The 19,428-nt window shown below is 41.1% G+C and overlaps 1 protein-coding gene across 1 annotated transcript in view; it reads right to left on the reverse strand.

The window, feature by feature from the left end:
• Positions 1 to 4,182: 4,182 nt before the first annotated feature.
• The window catches only part of GNA13 (G protein subunit alpha 13), a 39,082-nt gene continuing 23,836 nt past the window's right edge, over positions 4,183 to 19,428 (reverse strand). Inside the window, exons 3-4 of the mRNA XM_032457023.1 lie at positions 14,979 to 15,029; positions 4,183 to 9,738 (exon numbers count right to left, since the gene is read on the reverse strand). Coding sequence (XP_032312914.1) covers positions 9,166 to 9,738; positions 14,979 to 15,029 — 624 coding nt within the window. The 3' untranslated portion in view covers positions 4,183 to 9,165. The remainder of the gene's footprint in view (positions 9,739 to 14,978; positions 15,030 to 19,428) is intronic.

Genomic DNA, 19,428 nt, shown 5'->3' on the forward strand with positions numbered 1-19,428 from the left:
TCAGAGCAGTGCCTGTCATATTGTCAAAAAAAAAAAAAAGACATGGACAGGCAATGAGTGAAATAGGCAACTATTTAATACAATTATCATTAGGACTTAAGCTCATGACATGTTAGTGAATCATATATAGGGAGAACTCACTAGACAGAAACATTAAGATTATTTATAGTGGTTGTGATAGAGCAGTAAGACTGGGTGATTTTTTTTTTTTACCAAAAGTTTTTGGCAGTATACAGAGAAGAAAATTTATACCAAAAAAGGTGTTACACAGAAGATGCGTAGGAGCTGCTGGATTCTTATCTTTGCACTGATCACTGAACACACAAACAAACGAAAAAAGATTCTTCTTGGAAAAAAAGGCAGAAAATCAAGCTGGATTCAAATCAATGCTAATGATGACCATTATGTTTCTGTCCAGTCCAAGTTCATCTGTTGACACCCTAATCCCGATGTGATGGTGTTTGGAGGTGAGGGCTTTGGGAGATAATGAGGTCATGAAGGTGGAGCCCTGATGAATGGATTAGTGCCCTTGGAAGAGGCCAGCCAAGTGAGAATACGATAAATCGGCAGTCTGCAAAACAGAAGAGAGCCCTGCCCAAAACCTGACCATGCATGCCTGCACCCCATCTCCACTTCCAGTCTCCAGAACTTTGAGAAATATATATCTGTTGTTTGTAAGCACCCAGTATACGGTATTTCTTTTTTATAACTGGCTGAACTATGATCATAAACCAAATGCATCTGACCTTCACATATCTGAAAGCTCCAGTGAGTTTTTGAGGCTATCAGAGCCTAACTTTCAACACCACAGAAAGACTAACAACACATTCTTGAGTATCTATGGCCTGTTACAAGGAGTTTCCCTGTGAGGAAAAGAGTGCAGGAAAAAAAATAACACAACACTGGGGGTCAATTTTTTAAAAACCTATGGAGTTACTGTTAGTGTCTTCAAAGACACATATGTACAATTTCCCCCGTAGAGTCTTTCCCTTTACTTTTTTTTATCATGAAAATTTGAAGACCTTATCATAGGAATTTTTATTATAGACTGTAACACTACACTACAATGTACACAGCTTTTGTTGCAAGTTGGAATACTCTCGAAGGCTTTCAAGAATCAGTAAAGAAAACGGAAACCGTCTCACTCAAGCTCCTTACTTCCCAGATAATCTGTCTGATCAGGCCACTCCCCAAGTTAGTGACAGTCCATTCCAGGGTCACTCGTCCACACTGGAGGGCGGAGCTCTCTCTACCCCTGCTCAGTCTGATTTCCCTCAGGCTCCCATCACCGCGTGATTGTGAGTCTCCTAAGAAGCCGATCCTGTGTTGGTTCCTCTTGGGAACAGTCAGATGTGTCAGGAGGGCACACAGGGAGCATAGCGAGAGCATCCGTGTAATAGTGTCAGGCTCAGGCCACAGCCGAGCAGGAGAGCTAAGACGTGCACATAAGCAGATCTGCTGTCAGTGCCCTGAGAGAGGGATGGGGTGAGGACGCGAGAGGTCCACAAGGACGACTGCTCCCAGCCTCGGGGTGGGTAGCCATCCTGCCGTCTTCCTCAGGGCCACGCCTTGAAGCATGAGCAGGATCTGGCCCGTGGTGAAGAGAACCAGAGAGAAGAGGCTCGGGGAAAACTGCTGTCTGGTTCAGTTGGAGTGAAAGAAGCAGGAAGGGAAGGCTGGCTGGGGAGGGAGGCTGATGCCTTGAAGGTTGAGGAGCAGGAGGTTTGCATGTAATTCTGTTCTACGCACTTTAGAAGGCGTTACGCTGTCCAGTGTACCTGTGCTACACTAATGCTCATTATTTCCATAAATTTGGGCATCCAGTCTTAGTTTTGTACATTGACTTTTATAGCAGCTCCCCCCCACACTATTACCTGTTACATGATAGATGCCAGGACGGCCTGTCCATTAGCTTTAATGTGTAATGTCACCAATACCACTGAACCCTGGGTGCTAGGACATTTGGGTTTTTTTGTTTTTCTCCAGGATAGCTTCGATGTACTCATTCTGGCGTTAAACCAGCTAGTTAAATCTCACAGAGTTTACAGGAACTGGGATTTTCCATGCAGAATAATAGAAAAATAAAACCACCACTCTTTCCACCTCCCAAGGGCAGCAGTGTTTGGCTTTGTTGCATCGTAGGAACTTGCTCCCTCTTGGCTTCAAGGTTTGACAGCGGCGGAAAATCAAGCCCGCGTCTAAAAGCGGCAGTGTGGTTAATTGCAAATGATCAACTTTTAAAAAGGCTTCGTTGCTTGTTTTCCTATCACGTACCTTCCCCGGGAAAAGGAAAAACCAACACACTCCTCCACTCGGTATAAATGTTAATTCTGGACACAGCTTTCCTCTGTGTTCTTGGGGCCATCCCAGCAGCTCAACCCAGCTGCCCTGAATGGTTACTTTGTGTTGAACATTTGTTTGAATCTTTTGTTGTCTTGGCCTCCTTGACAAAGGGATGCTTGGGAAATGTAGTTGACAGTGTTTATTCCTTCCTCCGGCCGCAATGCTGTATTTCAGGTGCTCCCCATCTCATTTCTGAAGGAAAATTACAGTATCTTCTAAAACACTGCCGGAGGTCATTTGCTTTTTGAGGATTTGCCAAATTTCCCATCCACCAAACAAATCTCTAGTTTAACCTATAAACTGAGTTTCCTGCGTTCTCGAGAGACCAAAGTCTCTCTTTTCTCTTTCAACAACCCAAATTGTGGGCAGTGGAAGAGGTCATTTTGAGAGAGCATCCCCTGCCAAGGATACATGATGGTGCCAATCAACCACAAGGGTGCCCAACACTTTACTGGACAATAGTTTGAGTTTCAGCTGTTTCCTTGGACAAATGAATAGTCTCTTGTTCCAACAATAGCATACTTTTTTTTTTTTCTCCCCAAAGACTTCTTGGTTTGTTTTGTGGATTCAAATGCTCAAGTGAGTTTAGTTTCAATTTTAAAAGATCTTAAATCTCACGAAAAGAGCCTCATTTAATGACTTGTTTCCAATCTACAGATTTGTAGGTATCTGTAGATAATTCTAAGTCCAAATTTTTCTGTTTTTCTTGAGACCAACAGTGAAATTTCATGTTAAAGGTGAGGCCTTAGACAGAATTTTTATTTGCCAGAATGGCCTTGAGCCAGCCAGTCTTGGATCATGGCCACCGGCACTGAGCGTTTATTCACACGCTTTGCAATTTGAATTGTGGGAAAAGGAAGAAAGCACATTCTGCTTGGTGGAAGGAAAGCACATGCTCAGCTTTCCATAAATGCCAGTTAAGGAAAGGTATAAACACGTCAAAAGTTATTTTACAGCTTCTAACTCAGCTGGAGTTGCGAGGGGGAAGATGGGTGGAATGCCTGATGTGATTTCACGAGAACGGGACTTTACGGCTGTGATCCCTCAGACTCATAAGCCAGTCTCATCACCAGGAAAGCATCAGACAGATCCCAACACAGGACACTCTACAAAATACGTGACCAGTATTCCTTCTCAAAACTGCCACGGTCATCAAAAATAAGGGAAGTCTGAGAGATTGTAACAGCTAAGAGAAGCAGAGAGACAGGACAAGTCAATGTAAAATAGTTCCCTGGATGGATTCTGGAACAGGAAGAGGCAACAGGGAGAAACCAAGGAAATCTGAATAAAGTATGGGCTTTAGTTTAAAAATATCAATACTGGTTCATTAATTATAACAAGCCATACTAATGCAAATGTTAACTGGGGAAACTATTACAAAAGGAGGGGACTACAGGGAAACTACCATCTTTGCAATTTTTCTGTAAATCATAAAGTTTTTTTGAAACAAAAAAAATGAGTGGTAACATGTTAATTTGTTTCTCGAACGCCATTTCAATTACGAAGGTCACAGCAGCCATTACTCCTACAGGTGCACAAACCCTGAGCCCAGAAACACCCTAGTGCAATTTCAGCAATTTTAAGAGGAGCAAAGAGAACAGTGAGTGTCCCCGTCCCCCCCATTCCCACATCCAAACAGACTAAAGTGTCTGGGAGCTTTCTTGGATGAAGTCCTCCATCCTCAGTAGGGAAACGTCTGCAGACTAATATTTAGATCACTGGACATCTGCCCAAAGAGTGACTGCTGTGCCTTCACTGGATGAAAATTTGCTTTCAAACTTTAGGTATCTGCTTTACAGTTACATTTATCGAACTGTTAAATAACATCATAGTATGAAATAGTTTATAAATGTTTATTAAACATCAGTAATTTTTACAAAGCAAATATTAATAGCAAGAGGCAAAATGTCTGCAAAATATGTACAAAAGTAAAAAGCCTTAATGTCTAGCAACTCATTTTATAAAATCAAGCCATTCTTCCCACTTTCAGACCTCCTTTAGAAATAATTTATTGCCAATCCTGAACTAAAAGCACTGACAGAAAAAAATTTACAACGGTTATCGGATATGTGCTCAGTTCCTGGAAAGCTATAAAAAGATATATGTATAAAAAAGCCAGAAATACTTTCATACAGAGCTAATACAAATCATGTTTTGTTAGGTACAGTGTATCTATGAGGTTGTTACAAAACATACTTTTTGATAAGGCTTCTGTGGTAAAGGAGCTCTCACCACGCTAGAGTATAGAAAAGCCACTGAAACATTTTGCGACTCTGCTTTCCAGTAAGAGGTGAAGAAAGGGTAAACGGTATAGTTTGCTGCTTTTTCACATCTACTTCCCAAGAATTACCTCCTACCCGCCCCCTCCCCTTTTTACTCCTGGCACCATCAGACAGGCATGATTGAGGACAAATGCATCACTTACTATGGCAAGAAATATTACAAACAAGCTCTCTAAATACAAACCCGAATCAGATACCAAAGGGATAGTGTGTAGCTATTACGACATTCACTGATTGAACATTAATGCATAGCGAGTCCTAGCGTACTGCAGTCCAACCCGAAGTGTTCATCAGTATCTGGTATGGATAGGTCGCAAAATCTTAATCAACCCAGAAATTACTGTCCTATCGTTAACACTTTTTGCTCCACATGAGCTCTGGCATTTGAAATCAGATAGTTAGACCTAGATGCCACAAGAATGACTGTAGATACTTAATTGCTAACTATACATTCAAGTACAGACAACAGAATGCTAGTGGTACAAACATTGTACTTCAATTTATGTTAATAATCACTTACCAGCCTAAAGCTAATACCAACATGATGGTACTTGAAAAAGCCATGGAGTCCAACTTGTTTAAAATGTCCAGGTTTAGACTTAACCCTAGTATAAATGTATTAGTCCCTAACTTCGTACCGTAAATTAATGGCTATGGACTATATCATCTGCTTTATCTGGAATGTGGAGACATATACACACCCACTCACATACAAGCCCTGCTGTCCTCATGTTTTCTGCACTGAAAAGCCAACTTGTATCCTATCAGTTAAAAAAAAAAAAAGTGCTTTTAGTCCAGTGACACAAACACATGGATAAATCATCTGTGACTAATGTAACTTTATATGTTCAAATGATGGGAAAGAGAGAGAAGCTCAGATTTCCAACTGAAAGACACCTTCAAACTTTCTGTTCTTGATCCTTCAATTAAAACTAAAAGAAATGAAAAGGTAACAAAGTGGCTTTCTCTAGATTTATTAGGGAGTTTGTTACAAATGTTTGACTGAGCTTTACAGGCATGATTTCACGGATTCAAACAAGAAATTGAGTTAACAATGAAGTTAGACTTCTCATTACATGTACAGAAATAACATTGCTACAAATGGCAATGGAGAGAATCTTGTTTCAAATGGCTTGGCTTGGGGTTTTTGTCTCAATGTATCATTATATAATGAAAGCACCAATTTGATGGTTTCTCAAATAGTGATTTGAGTTTCAGAACATAACAGAACATAAACTTGGTAACTTTATTCTTCATATAAATAAGGCATAACTGGGTATGTGTACTAATGCTGAAAATACATTTTACCAAGAGCATAAACACAAGTATTTGGGTATGCACTGGAAGTTAAGATTTATTCATTCCTGCTTACAAAAAAGTATGGGGCATATGATTCTTGGGAATCTAAAGCAACACTTCTCACCACTTCTGATATTAAGGTAATCTTATTTCCTTCTACTTTATACCAACCACTGCCAACAACTGAACATGGATTTCCCTACATAACCTCACTTGAGAGATTAACCACAGGATCCTAACCATGTGAAAATACATGTCAACGCAACTTCAAACCAAACCAAACCTTTTCACTCCACGATGCCTTCTTTGGTTGCTGTTGCATTCTTGCTATCAAGTGCCCTTTCCAGACGATAACACTGAAATGAAGGTTTCAACTTAATACAATATTTGGCAGCAAGCAATGATTCGGGTTATTAAAAATAATATTTGAGTGGCAGAGGCATACCTTAAGTTGTCTGGATTTTCAGAAAACATTTGGCAAAACCTTTTCCCTTTAAAAAAAAAAACAAGGCAAAAATCTGCAGTGTTCTTTGATTTATAAGGCAACTCTGTATATTATAAATTTCAAGGTCAATGAAGACACTTGCGTGACATTTCTTAAGAACTAAACAAGAAGACACTCAGACTTATGAATAGAATGCAATAGAGAATTAGGCACATTTTATTCCAAATCATAACCATGAAGACTTAGAAAATCAAACACCGAAAAACTTTGTATTCAAATTACATCTTTAGAGACTGGGGGGAGACTGGCATAGGGAAAACTACGAGCACCCTTTCAATTTTGTTCACTAAGTTTCATCTCCCTCTTCACACAGTGCTATTTCAAAGGGATCTGGTTTTCATGGTATAGAAGATGTAGGAGTCCTTCAAATGGTTTAAAAATAAACAGGATATAAAATATGTGGACTAGCGCCTTCAGACTGAACCTTACGGTCCCTATGATGTCTAAGCAAGCCTGCCATTAAGTGTAAATGATTTATTACCTCAAAATATAGCCTAGATTTTATTTTAAAAGAAAGTTGATTCTGAGACTTCTTCATACCTCTCAGGAAAGAAAACCTCAAATGCTCAAAATAATGTATCTACTTGGTGCTTTGCCATTTCTTTGTGGTCGTCACACTGGTGACTCCTGCTTTGTCAGGCAATGTTTATGGTTCGTATCACAGATCTAAAATATAACTTAAATAAGACTGTCTTTCCTCTTTATACATACAGGGAAGTGACTTTAGCTTTAGCCTTCACTGGAATTAAATAATATTTTGGCCATTCAGTGAAACCATTTGCTAAATTTACAGGCAGACTCTCCACCAGAAGTCTCCAGGTCACTGTGCGCATACTCAGACACCGACTAGCACTGAAAGGATTCTAACTGCGAATTTCAACAATGCATTCTTTCTGGTACAAAGCACCAGATGCAGACCTACTCAAACACACATCAACTAGACACTACACCAGGCACCTCGCGCTGTGATGTGGACCTACATGTCAGGAGCCCACGGATTACCGAGATGTGGGAACACTGGCAGGTATGGATGAAATGATGGTGGCAATTTCAGATGCAAGAAAAGTCAGGTACGTTAAGAACATCCCCTGGTGAGTTCACTGCAAAGCCCTAATCTCACCAGACAGCAAGACAGACCCAGCGCCAATGTCTTGGAAAGGCTGGGTGATCCATCATGTTGATCAATCTTTCAAGGACTTTTTAGCCAGTAAAATACCTGAGAACACAGTCAGCTATAAAGTGACATGTGTCACAGTCTTAATCACAACTCTCAGGAAAAGGAGAAAAGGGGTCAGACTCCCCAAATTGTCACCAGCCTTGTGCATCTGTTTCTCTAATCAAATTCTAACACTGCGTGTAAACTACTACGCAGTATTTGCACGACTGCAAACCAGCCGTTCTGATGAGCTCACGATGAGTGTACCTGTAATCACAAAGCTACTTCGTGGCTACGCTGTAATTTGGTCAAGTGGTGGGGGGAGGTCAAATGTTTCACAATCCAGAGGTTCACTAAAATTCATTTCTCTCTTTCAAAGTATATTTTAAACTATAAAATTCATACTCTTTTAGTATGAACCAAAAAAAAATCACTACTCATTCTCAGAAATATCCTTGAAACATTCAAAATGTACCTCAATAAAGCTGGAATTTCATAAATAATAATGTTGCAAATGTGTACATACCCTTTCAGAGACACACACATACTGCCCTTGGCAAGCTCCAAATAAACAAAAAAGTCCCATAAATGCCACCGACGGGAGTTGATGGGGACAGACAGGAGAGCAAAAAAAAGGTGTCTGTGATGGTGCAACAATGACTTCCCACAGTAAGGACCCAGGATTTAAAAGTCTTGAGTGTAAAACACGTAATATTCTGGGGAAAGCGTCTATTCATTTAGAAAGTTCTTGTATCAGGCTGCTTGTACTTTCTGATTGCTGCTATGGCCAGAATGTCTTTCATGTGGCACATTTAATACATGATATTTAAATAAGAAAAGGGCACATTATACTTCACTCGACTCTTAATCAAAACATTATAGATGGCAGGTGCCTGTCTTTTGCTCCCCCTCCCCGTACCATTTGTGAACGTTCATTAGCATCAGAAATCCTTATGTAAACTTTAAAACACTTAAGAATATTATCTGCAGGAACCACAGAAATTTTAAAACAAAAACAACTTTTGCATATATAAGCAATTAAACATGAAGGCTAAGTCTGGGTAAATGCACAGAGTGCCATTCCTTGGAGCAACCTTTTCCAGTGGCCCTTTCAAAGCAGGTCACCATAAAGCTAGGCACAGGTGTGGCTGCTACGCATAGGGTAGACAAAAGATTTTTTTATTTTACTTGTTTCAGAACTGAATATTCTTAACCTCATACCTACAAATATTTTAAGGACATCTTCAATACTTGGCACTACAGAGAATTCAGTTTGAAAAGTGGAAGAATTTAAAGCCTGAAATATACCTAGTCTGAGGTCTGGCTGGAAACTGTAATTCCACTTCAACGGAAGCCAGACTGAAAAAGATCAGAGCTGAACATCAGCAGATATTGGCAATGTGTCATCCAGCAGCTGTCAGCCACAAACCAAAGTCCACAGAAGAAGGACTAAGATTTCCAAGAAGTTAAACAGAATCAAGATTTGTCTAATTCCTGTTGTAAACGTCTATTAAAAAAAAAACAAAACAGAAAACAATCAAAAGGACAGAAAGGTATTAAAACAGCAAGTCTTTTGTACATCACTGGAGCATGAGCTGCTTGAGGTTGTCATGAAGAATAGTATCCTTCACGTCACGGAAAACAAGGCGGATGTTCTCCGTGTTGATGGCGGTGGTGAAGTGGTGGTACAAGGGCTTCTGCTGCTGGTCCCGGCGTTTGTTCCGGAAACATTCCACCAGGAATTTTTGGACGTCTCTTAAGCAGTGGGGATCCCCTTCAAATTCTAAGAAATAGTCTTTGATGCTCACAATTCGCACTTTCTCCTCAAGCAAATCTGTCTTGTTTAAGAAGAGAATTATGGAGACGTTGCTGAAAACCCGGTTATTGACGATGGTTTCAAAAATGTTCAGAGATTCTGTCAGGCGATTGGTCAGTCGATCTTCCATAAGCACCTGGTCAAATTCACTTGAGGAAACAAGGAAAAGTATTGATGTCACACTGTCGAAGCATTCAAACCAACGTTTTCGTTCTGATCTCTGACCACCTACATCAACCATTTTGAAAGGAACATTTTTAATTTCAAAGTCGTACTCATGAATGCCTTTGGTGGGTCTTCTGGCCAGCAGAATGTCTTGCTGTGATGGAATGTAATCCTGGAAAAGAAAACAGTTGGTTTATACTCAGTAATCCAGAAGTAATTAGAATGCTTAATGTACTACTGGCTGGTCTAGTGAAGAGATATGCAAACAAAATTATCTTTTTAATGACATCTCCGGGTATCATTAAAGGATCAATACCACTATTACGCTCATTATAAAATGTCAAGATACACTAAAATGTTAGTGTACAAACTGGTTTAAGATTCACTGCCAAAAAGAGGCTCCTACTAAATTTTTTCAGTTCTGCAACACTACTCAAATTTAAATCTTATCTACCAGCTGTCCTCACCCCGCCCACCGCTGTGCATCTCCCTTTACTCTTGACTCCTGAGCAGTGCCCACTCCAGCACCAACCAGAGTGACCTTACTGCTCATGCATCCACCCACCTGCTCCTCATTCCTCTGTGAAAAGCAATGAGGTCGGCATGTCAGTTCACGAGGACCACATGCCAGTTCAAGGTTCTGCCGCTCTCTCTCTCCAGCCCATTCCAAACGTTCCTGCTCAGTGCAGCCGCCTTGATGACTAAGAACCTCCACGCAGGTCACTCCACGTCATCACTGCTACAAGACTGTGCGGGAGCCGCCCTGGCTACTGTAACAAACTAACTGAACTGACTCTGGGTCCCTTCCAAGCTTTGTTTCTGGGGTGCAGTCTAAGCGGCTGTGCTCCTGCTTTCTCCCTATTGACACAAACCACTTCTCTGCCAGCACCTGTGCCTGTGAAACGAAGGTGCCTCGGAGGGAGAGCCTATGCCAACATCGAATGAGCCCTCCCCTGTGAATGGACAGTCGACTACAAGACCCTGAACAGAGGGAAGCCGCAGGTCTCAGGAGGCACCGGCCACCCCTCGACGGCGCGCTTTCCCACGCAGTGGAACTGGTTCTGTCTTCTCAGGCTGGTATTTTCCCAGAACTCTGACACAGCTTTTTGACAATACTGAACAGAAGAGCTTTAAGTGCTCATCATCAAGGTCAAACAGTTTTTAAAATCAAGGCAGAATTTTAAAACAAAGCCAACTGTTATACACAATGCTGCGATTTATGCCTTCCCAAACAGTATGATTTTGAAATTTCATTATAATGTGAAACTTATCTCCTTAAAATAGTGCGGTTAAGAATAAAAAAAAAAATGTAGGCAGTTCTCAGGTATCTGTAATCCACAGCGATTTACGAAGTAACTGTAGGACTCCAATAACGTGTTGGTATTTCCATGTTTCCGTCTAGCTTTTGCACACATACTTAAACTACTGTACTTAGAATCAGCACAGCCAATCAATCGTTAGCTTGCACCCACTTTTTCTGCTCAACATTTTATCATGAATTGGACCACATGCTGATATGGTTGTATTTCATTTTAAAAGAGTGTAACGGGCATCTCCTGCCTTCTGAGATGGCCCACGTTCCGTCTATGGAGTGTGTATATCCCTCAAAAAATCTACTTTTACTTAAAAAAAAAAGTACAACATACATCAAATGGATTACTGCGCTATAATTTACATAAGTATTCCCCCACTGTAAGTGATCCTTTAGTTGTTTCCAATATTTTGCTTTAATTAATATAAATGCTACAATTAAACTTCTCACGCACATATTTTTTACCCCCCTTTTGGACTATTTCCTGAAACTAAATAACCAGGAATAAGATTATGAAGTCAAAGCTTATGAACATTTTGATGACCCTGGACACTTAATGCCCAGCTGCTTTCCAGAAAGGTGCTAACCAACTTATAGTCCATGAGCGTAACAGCTGCCTCAGAAAATGCGAGCCCTGAGTTTTTTTTTTAATGTTCTAATTTCATAAACATGAAAAGCTCTTTATTATTGCCTTAATTAGGAGCTAACAATCTAGTCAGGAAGCTGAAGGTTAATTCACATGAAGCACAAAACAGAGGACAATGAAATCAAGTGCTGAATGGTCTGGCAGAGTAATACTGATTAGGACTGAATTCTCCACCTATATTACCTGTGTGACCTTGGACAAGTCACTTAACCTCTCTGTGTCTCAATTTCCTCATTTGTAAAATACAGAAAACAGCACTCACAGGGGTGCTGTGAGGACTGAGTTCAGAACTGGGTTTGGCATATAGTCCGTGTGTTACTAGTTTCGCTGCACCACCGCTGCCAGCGCTGTCGTCACGGCCCTAAAGCGAGGGAAACCTCCATCCAAGTCTCTCACCTGTAAAGGCTCACCAATCGTTCGCACCTGACAATCCATTCACAACACAAGTTTCAGCAAGAAAACTGTCATCCTCGCCAACTCCTCAGTTCAACCAGGACGCTCTCCTGTCTACATCCTGCCCCGCCAACACCCCCGTTCTCCGAGCCTTCCTATCTCGGTGGGACTTCTCTGTCATCTCCTACTTCACGTCAATCCGACTGCTGCTCCTTCTCTGACTCCTTCTTACATTTTCCCTTTTCACTGTCCCCATTTTTATCATCTCAGCTTGGAGCACCATCTCATCACTTGTTTCTTCACCTTGAATGTCTCGCCCCTTCTGGATCCATCCCTAAGCCAAGCCCAGACTAACCCTCCTGCAGCATGACTTCAGAGCTCAGGAGCCGAACCGTGACCTGGCCCTCACGACCCTCCTTACTCCCCGTGTGCTGGAACCGGCAGGCCCTGCTCCACACTGCTGAGGCTCAGCAGAGCCTCAAATCTCGATACCGTAACATGTCCATTCACGTGTGATAAACAACAGTGCAATGAATAATGCATCCAGATCCACGTGACTGCCTTCTAAAATCTGTTCTTGTAAGTTAGAGCCAAGAACTTGACGGTCCTTTGTCGGACAGCTGTGCGCGCCTCCTCGTTTCGTGCCTGAACCCAGCCTGCCCTCAGGCAGCTCAGGCTCCCTCGCCCTCACGGGCTAGCTCCTGCTCCAGACTAATAGCTCTCTCCGTCCTGTGAACTCACACCATCTTCACGATCAGTATCATTTAATTGTCCTCTGCTTGTCTTACGTATGTTAGTTTTGTCTCTGACTAGAATGAGTTCCTTAAGTGTGGAGATCAAAGAACAAAACGGCTAAGACTGAGCATTTACTGCGCACAAGGCGCCAATCTGAACACCCTACTGGGCACTACGGGCTGAACTGTTCCCCTCTCCCCTCCTGTTCATGAGCTGAAGCCCTGATCCTCAGTGTGACTGTATCTGGGGATGGGGCTCTCAGGTGGTTATGAAGCATACGGGTGGTGTCCTGATCAGGTAGTACTGGCGGCCTGTAAGGAGAGTAAGAGAGAGATTTCTCTCCCCTTCTTTCTTCACACGTACGTGATGAGCAAAAGGCGTGTGAAGACACCGCAAGAAGGCTGCAGTCTGCAAGCCAGGAAGAGAGGCCTCGCCACAAACTGACTGTGCTAGCAGCTTGATATGGATGTATAGCCTCAAAAACTATTAATAAATAAATGTCTGTTATTTAAGGCACTTGGTCTATGGCAGCCTGAGCAGACTAAGACTTGGAGCTTATTTCATGTAACTGCCCCCTTAACCTACGAGGCTGGTTCTCTTACTATGTTCATAATATGGATGAAGAAACTAAGGTTTAGAGATGCCGAAGGTCACACAGCCAGTCTGTGATGGAACTGGGACTGGAACCCTGGTCGTCTGGCTGTAGAGCCCATGTCCTTGACCCCTGGGGTCCCACCTCCAGAGGGTCTTGGGGCTCGGCACACAGAAGGGCTTCAATGGTCCTGGCACTTCTGTCAGAGACGGAGAAGCAAATGTGATCCTGTGGCCTGTCTGACATGCACAGAACGGGTGGTCAGTCTGTAGCACACCCAGATTTTTTCTCCCTGCCTTTACAACCATCACAACTGATCACAGCACTTCTTTTTATTCCAGATGTCGCCTCAGGATTGTTTGCTCTCAACACAGAACTCTAAGCATCCAGTACAGCTGGAGCCGGCTCAGAGCCACTCCCTTAGAGGCTACCTGGTGAGCGCCAGGCTCTGCAGCTCGGCGTCACGGCGTCACGTGCCTTCACACCAAGGCACGGGCCCTCTGCTCGCAGACAGGCGTGGGGAAACGCCCAGCAAACACGTGACGGGGTAAACCAACTGCAGTAAGGGCAACGGGGTTTGAAAAAAAGCAAGGGCTGATACTGAAAACAAGAAGAGGGACCTACTTTGAATGGCGTGCTCAAGGAAGACCTATCTGAAACGGCAAACTGAGAAGAACAGGTAAGTCAGCACTACTTGGACTGGAAAACATGAAAAAACTCTTACAAAGTTAATGTACTAAGGCTTCACTCCATCTGGCCTATATTAACTCTTTTTTTTTTAAGGCTTATTATAATCTGACCAGATAGAAAAGTGACAATGAAGCAGTAAGTCTTAATACAAAGTTTCACTGTGAACTGAGTGACTAAACAGACGGCTAAGCAGATTCTAACTTCTGGAACACCTGTGTCTAGGGAACAGGAGACACACATACGGTACTTTTTCTCGTGTCCTAGATACATCAGCATGCTGCTTTTCTACTTGTGAGGGGGGGTTCACTCAAAGAACCCCTAAGACCACATTAAAATTTATAATGGAAATTTAGTTTAAGAGGAGGCATATGAAGCTATACTCAATTTAGTACATAACAAATGACTCTGGGGCAATGGCTTTCAAACACTTTCTACGTGGCACAGAACTCTTCCAGCGAAGTCTCTGCACGAGCCTAACACTGAGAACAGACAGTGGAGCTGTCCTCCCCCAGCGGGCCAGGGCCGCCGGCGCCGGCCACAGCTGAGCGCGGCTGCCTCTGAGGGATACCCTGCCGGAAAACCAAACTCTCTTTCCAAGGGCGACCCCTCTTATATCATGGAGTCCCTTCAGCAAGCCTTGAGCATCTAGCCTTCCTCCACAGGAACTCCACACACACGAGTCCTGAACTGGAAAATACCGTTTGCTGAAAAGTTTTGAAATCAATCAAGCCACTGTGTTCTTTCTGTTTCTGCTTACAAAAAAAGCAAAAGACACAGAAGTAGAATAGTTAATGTGCCATTTCATTTTCAAGCATAAACTTCTTTCTGTAAACAGTTTTACTTTCACGGAACAGTGGACAGGGCATTCCTCAAGGAAACGGCAGAGATCAGGATGCTGACGGGTGGAAAAATGAAGCAGGAACAATCAGAATACTGCCACTAGGAAAAAGGAAATGGTTTCTACCTAATTTTTTTCTAAATTTCATAATCCTGATTACTGCTTTCAAATGACAATAAACATAAACATTCGGTTTAAAAACTTACTGGTTCTCCAAGTTTATCCAAGTTATCCAGGAAATATTTTACAGATTCTCCCTAAAACAAGAAGAAAATAAATAGTTATTAGGGCTCAGAAATGGAAGACTTTGTTACAACAGTTTATATTAAACCGTCTGGCTGTACACTTAATCCAAACATACCCCGTTTAGTCACCAATTTCAGACTGAACAGCTAACCCCACTAAAAACGTATAAAATGTCTGCCTCTGCCAGAGCGCGGCAGCCTGGTTCATTTCACGGTCGTTACGTAAGCCACCGTCCAGACAGGATCACACGTGTGCTCTCTGATGTAACTGTGCATCCAGAGAGAAGATGGAACTAAACGGCGGAAACTGCTTTTGAGATAAACATACAACTACAGTTCAGGTGGGATTACTTCTGTGTACATTTTTGTGCCTTAAGTATTTATCAGTGGTGGTTATCTTCAGAGACAAGAGCAAGCCAGAGGTGAGGTAAGAACACCGTACAAGATCTTCCAGTAACAGGCAAATGCCTGGACAGACAGGCTTTGCTTCTGAAGACTCTGAATAATGCTGCAGGCTTCCCATCGGCAAATAGGTCTTCTTTTCCTGAGTGACCAGCGGACGCTCTCTGAGCCCAGATTTCTACTAGACCTCAGGCAATTTCGAATACCTAAACTGTATGAGGATAAAACTCCTTAAAGGAAATACTTGAACAGAGGCCAGACAGGTAAGAGGGGAACCATCCAGGGAAAGATGGGCTCTGTGTCTTGGAGTCTCCCAGTGTTTCTGCTTTCTTGCTGGATTTCTGCTTCCCCTGCCTGAAGTGGCTTCCACAAGTTCCTAAAGGCAGTGTTTTTTTAATGTATACGACAATCCCCTGAAGATCTTGTTTGCAGGATCTGATGAGGTAAGGAGGGGAGAAGAGTAGTGTCTGCAATTCAGGTGATTTCTGGGACCACACTTGGGCGTCATAAGGCCTTAAAGCAGCAGTTCTCACATTTTTAGCCTCAGGATCCTTTGTACATCTAAAGATTCTTGAGGACACAAAGGGACCTCTAAGGGGGTTATACCTATCAATATTTACCATATTACAAAGTAAAACTGAGACATCTTAACAAATACAGTATTAATTCATTTAAAAATATCAACAATAAACCCATTCATGTTAGCATATTTTAGTACAGCCTAATAAAAGACAGTGGGACACTCTTCTGCTTCTGCATTGGAACTGCTACAAAGGTTGTTTTAGTTGTAGCATATGAAGAAAATCTGGCCTTTATGCAGAATGTTGATTGGATAAGGGAGTTATTTTAATAATCTTTTCAGGTAATTACAGATATTTTCATTTTTACACCAGAACTTGACAAATGGTAGTTTCTTAAAAGTGAGCTCCCTGTGGGATGGAAAGCCTACCAACTAGCTTTCTGTACTTTGTTACATCCATTAAAATTCACTGGTGTATCCTGTGCTTGCAATGGGTCTTTTACCCACCCCCAGTGTTGTAACATCCAGTGCTGGTTACATGGAACACAGAGAGTAACTACGTTATACAGATCTTCCAAGTGTTGGCATGTTTCAGTACATGGTATTAAGAAAATCATACTCATTAAATATCACACTGATCTCATCAGAAGCCTGAAGGCTTGAGAAGTTGGCAAGCTCACAGTGGTGGGCAGATACAAGTTTTCCTAAATTTTGATTTTCACTTCAAAGCTCAAATTTTATCAATAGCAACAAATACTGTTATTTTACTTGAAATGACAGGCTATTTTCAAAAAAAAATGCCTGTCAAATGCTCAAGTCTGAGTAAGTCGGTTGTCTTTTCAGATAAAAATGGTGTTCCATGAAAAATGTAGTTAGTTCAGATCACATCACAACCAGCTGCAGAAGTGCTTCCCCTGAGACCGTGGTCCTGCTCCAGGACGCTGCAGGGGAGTTTTCAGGGTGCCTCCCACTCCGCCACACAGAGTTTTAGAGAGCTGTGCCCTCAAGGGTTGAGATTTAAACTATTAATTTCTACTGTTTACTCAAGGATAATTTTAAGTGAAACTGGTGTGTGTTTTAAATTGCAAACACACAGCAGTGAAGAAGACAACCAGTAGTTTGGGGCCAACACGTGGACCTGTGCTAAGGCGCTGGCAGTTTCAGCCACTGCTATTCTGTACTATGAGTCCAGGTGTCCACATAATGAAGGGAAATAACATCTCAGTAACATTATAAAGAGTGGTAAACATGAAGACTACTTTTAGAGGGTTTCTGGGATCCCCGGACCACACGTTGAGAACGGCTTCCTCCCAGTACGTCACGGAGAGTGTGTACCTAGGTGTGTGTGTGCTTGTGGTGGGAGTGGTGGGGCAGGGAGGGTCTGCCTGTGACTTCCCCATGACTGTAAGCAGTAGCAGATGGTCGTGCTTTTTTCTGGACCTGGAATACTGGCACAGTATTTATAGCATCTAAAGATGATTTTTAAGAGAAGGGAAAAGAAAAAGCTTGAAAAAATTCATGTTGGGTTACTGAAGAGATTATATGGTCAAGCCTGTACAGATATTTTGTATTGTATCATCCATTTAAATGAAAAACATAGTATTTTTGTTTTTTTGACGGATAACATACATAGGCCAAAGGGAATCGGGGCTTAATCTTTAAATAACATCAGTGTTTACTTAAAGAATTGCTTGTACAACCCAAATGAGGTTATACACATTTAAAATACTTAAAAAGTAAAATTCAAACGAATGTTACCAACTGTGTTACACTGAAGTATACACAGAGTCTCTTGGACAAATATGATAAAAGGTAGTCATTCTGTTTATGTAGAAGACTAACAAAACTATTACCCTTTTAGTAATGTGCATACTGAATCCTTAATGTTAAAATTTAAAACATTTCAAAAAAGGTGTTTTTTGACTGGTAGTGTTATAATGTTGCATTTACTGACTTTTCTTGATTTTAGAATTAGTACAAATTCACTGTAGAAAACTTGACAATTATAAAAAGGAACAAAGAAGGAAACAGGCAATAATCATTAATTCCACCACGCAGAGGTAACTGCAGTTAATGTTTGAGGATATTTCCAATCACTTTTTGTATATTTAACACATTTGAAATAATATAGACAGGTCTGCATCCTGATTTTTCCACTTAAGCAATTGGAAGTAAATTTTAATGGTCAAAATAATTCCTAGTATTTATGCACTAAAAAATTTAAGAAAACCAATAATCTAACATCGGACCTCTGAGTTACTTCCCCCGCTTTTAATAAACAGTTTAAATATTTTTAAAATAAAGAGTGTTGTGTAAACAGCTTTAGTATAACTGCACATGCTCTTGAATTATGTTCTTAGTGGTCTTGGAAGAATTACTAAGGCAAAGAGATCCAACATTTTAAAGACACTCACTACCTATTGCCACAAAGGTTCTACTGATTCTCGCCTACCCAACAGTTAAGATACTGAGTATATTAATAGTGAAACTATGATGCAGATAAACTTAGCCAAGATCACATCAGCGTGCTTTGCAGATGCTTCTATAATAAACTAAAGTGCAAACTCTCAGAGGCCCCACGTTGTGCTGTAACTGATGCTTATCATTTTAGGGACCCCAGGGCAAACGAGCTCTGTTTAAAAGAGAAAATGACATGTTCCATTTCCAAATTGACAATAAAGGTTCAACTATATAAACATCTATTTCAATTAATATTGCTGTTTATCTTAACTAATGGGCAAATAAATGAGGGTTAAAGTAACCCTAAGATGAACATATTATCTAAAGCAGCAAGCCTCTTTCTCCCGTTAAACAAAATAAATGCTTGTACCCAACCCATCATTTCTAGAAATTGGCATACTCATTCTAGCAACCTTGCAAATTCACACAAACTTTTTAGAAATCTATGGGTAGTCAACTTCACAAAACTTTCAGTGAACTTTTGTGCATTCTAACGAATTTATTCAACATAAACAAAATGATACAAACAAAATTTTTCCACTTATTACGGGAATGATTTAATAAATTTTGGTAAGCTAACATAATAACGTAAGTCATCAAATAATTATTTTTATGTAATTGCTAAACATAACATATTTTTATATCACTAAGTGTGAAATTAAGTAGCAGGCTACAAAGCGAAGGTCCACAACATCTTACCCACAATTTGTTTTTGGTTTTGTTTTTGTTTTTTGTAAGCTGGGCCCCAACACTCACTTGGCAGCAAAACCTGACCTGATCTGAGGTGAGGCTCTTTATAGTTTTTATTTCTCCTACATTGTGAAACTATTCAAATGTTTGGCTGCAAAAAAACGGTGGCGATTACACAATAAAGAGTACATACATTGTATTATCTATCTGTAATCCAAAGAATTCTTAATTCCATTAACAAGCACGGACTCAGGGATTTATGGTAAGAATGGGTCTGTAACATTATGTATGTTTTGATTTTAGCTATTTAAAATGTGGACAAGGTGATTTCGTGGTTCT

The sequence above is a fragment of the Camelus ferus genome, chromosome 16 (genome assembly GCF_009834535.1).
Source record: "Camelus ferus isolate YT-003-E chromosome 16, BCGSAC_Cfer_1.0, whole genome shotgun sequence".
In the NCBI taxonomy this organism is placed as follows: domain Eukaryota; kingdom Metazoa; phylum Chordata; class Mammalia; order Artiodactyla; family Camelidae; genus Camelus; species Camelus ferus.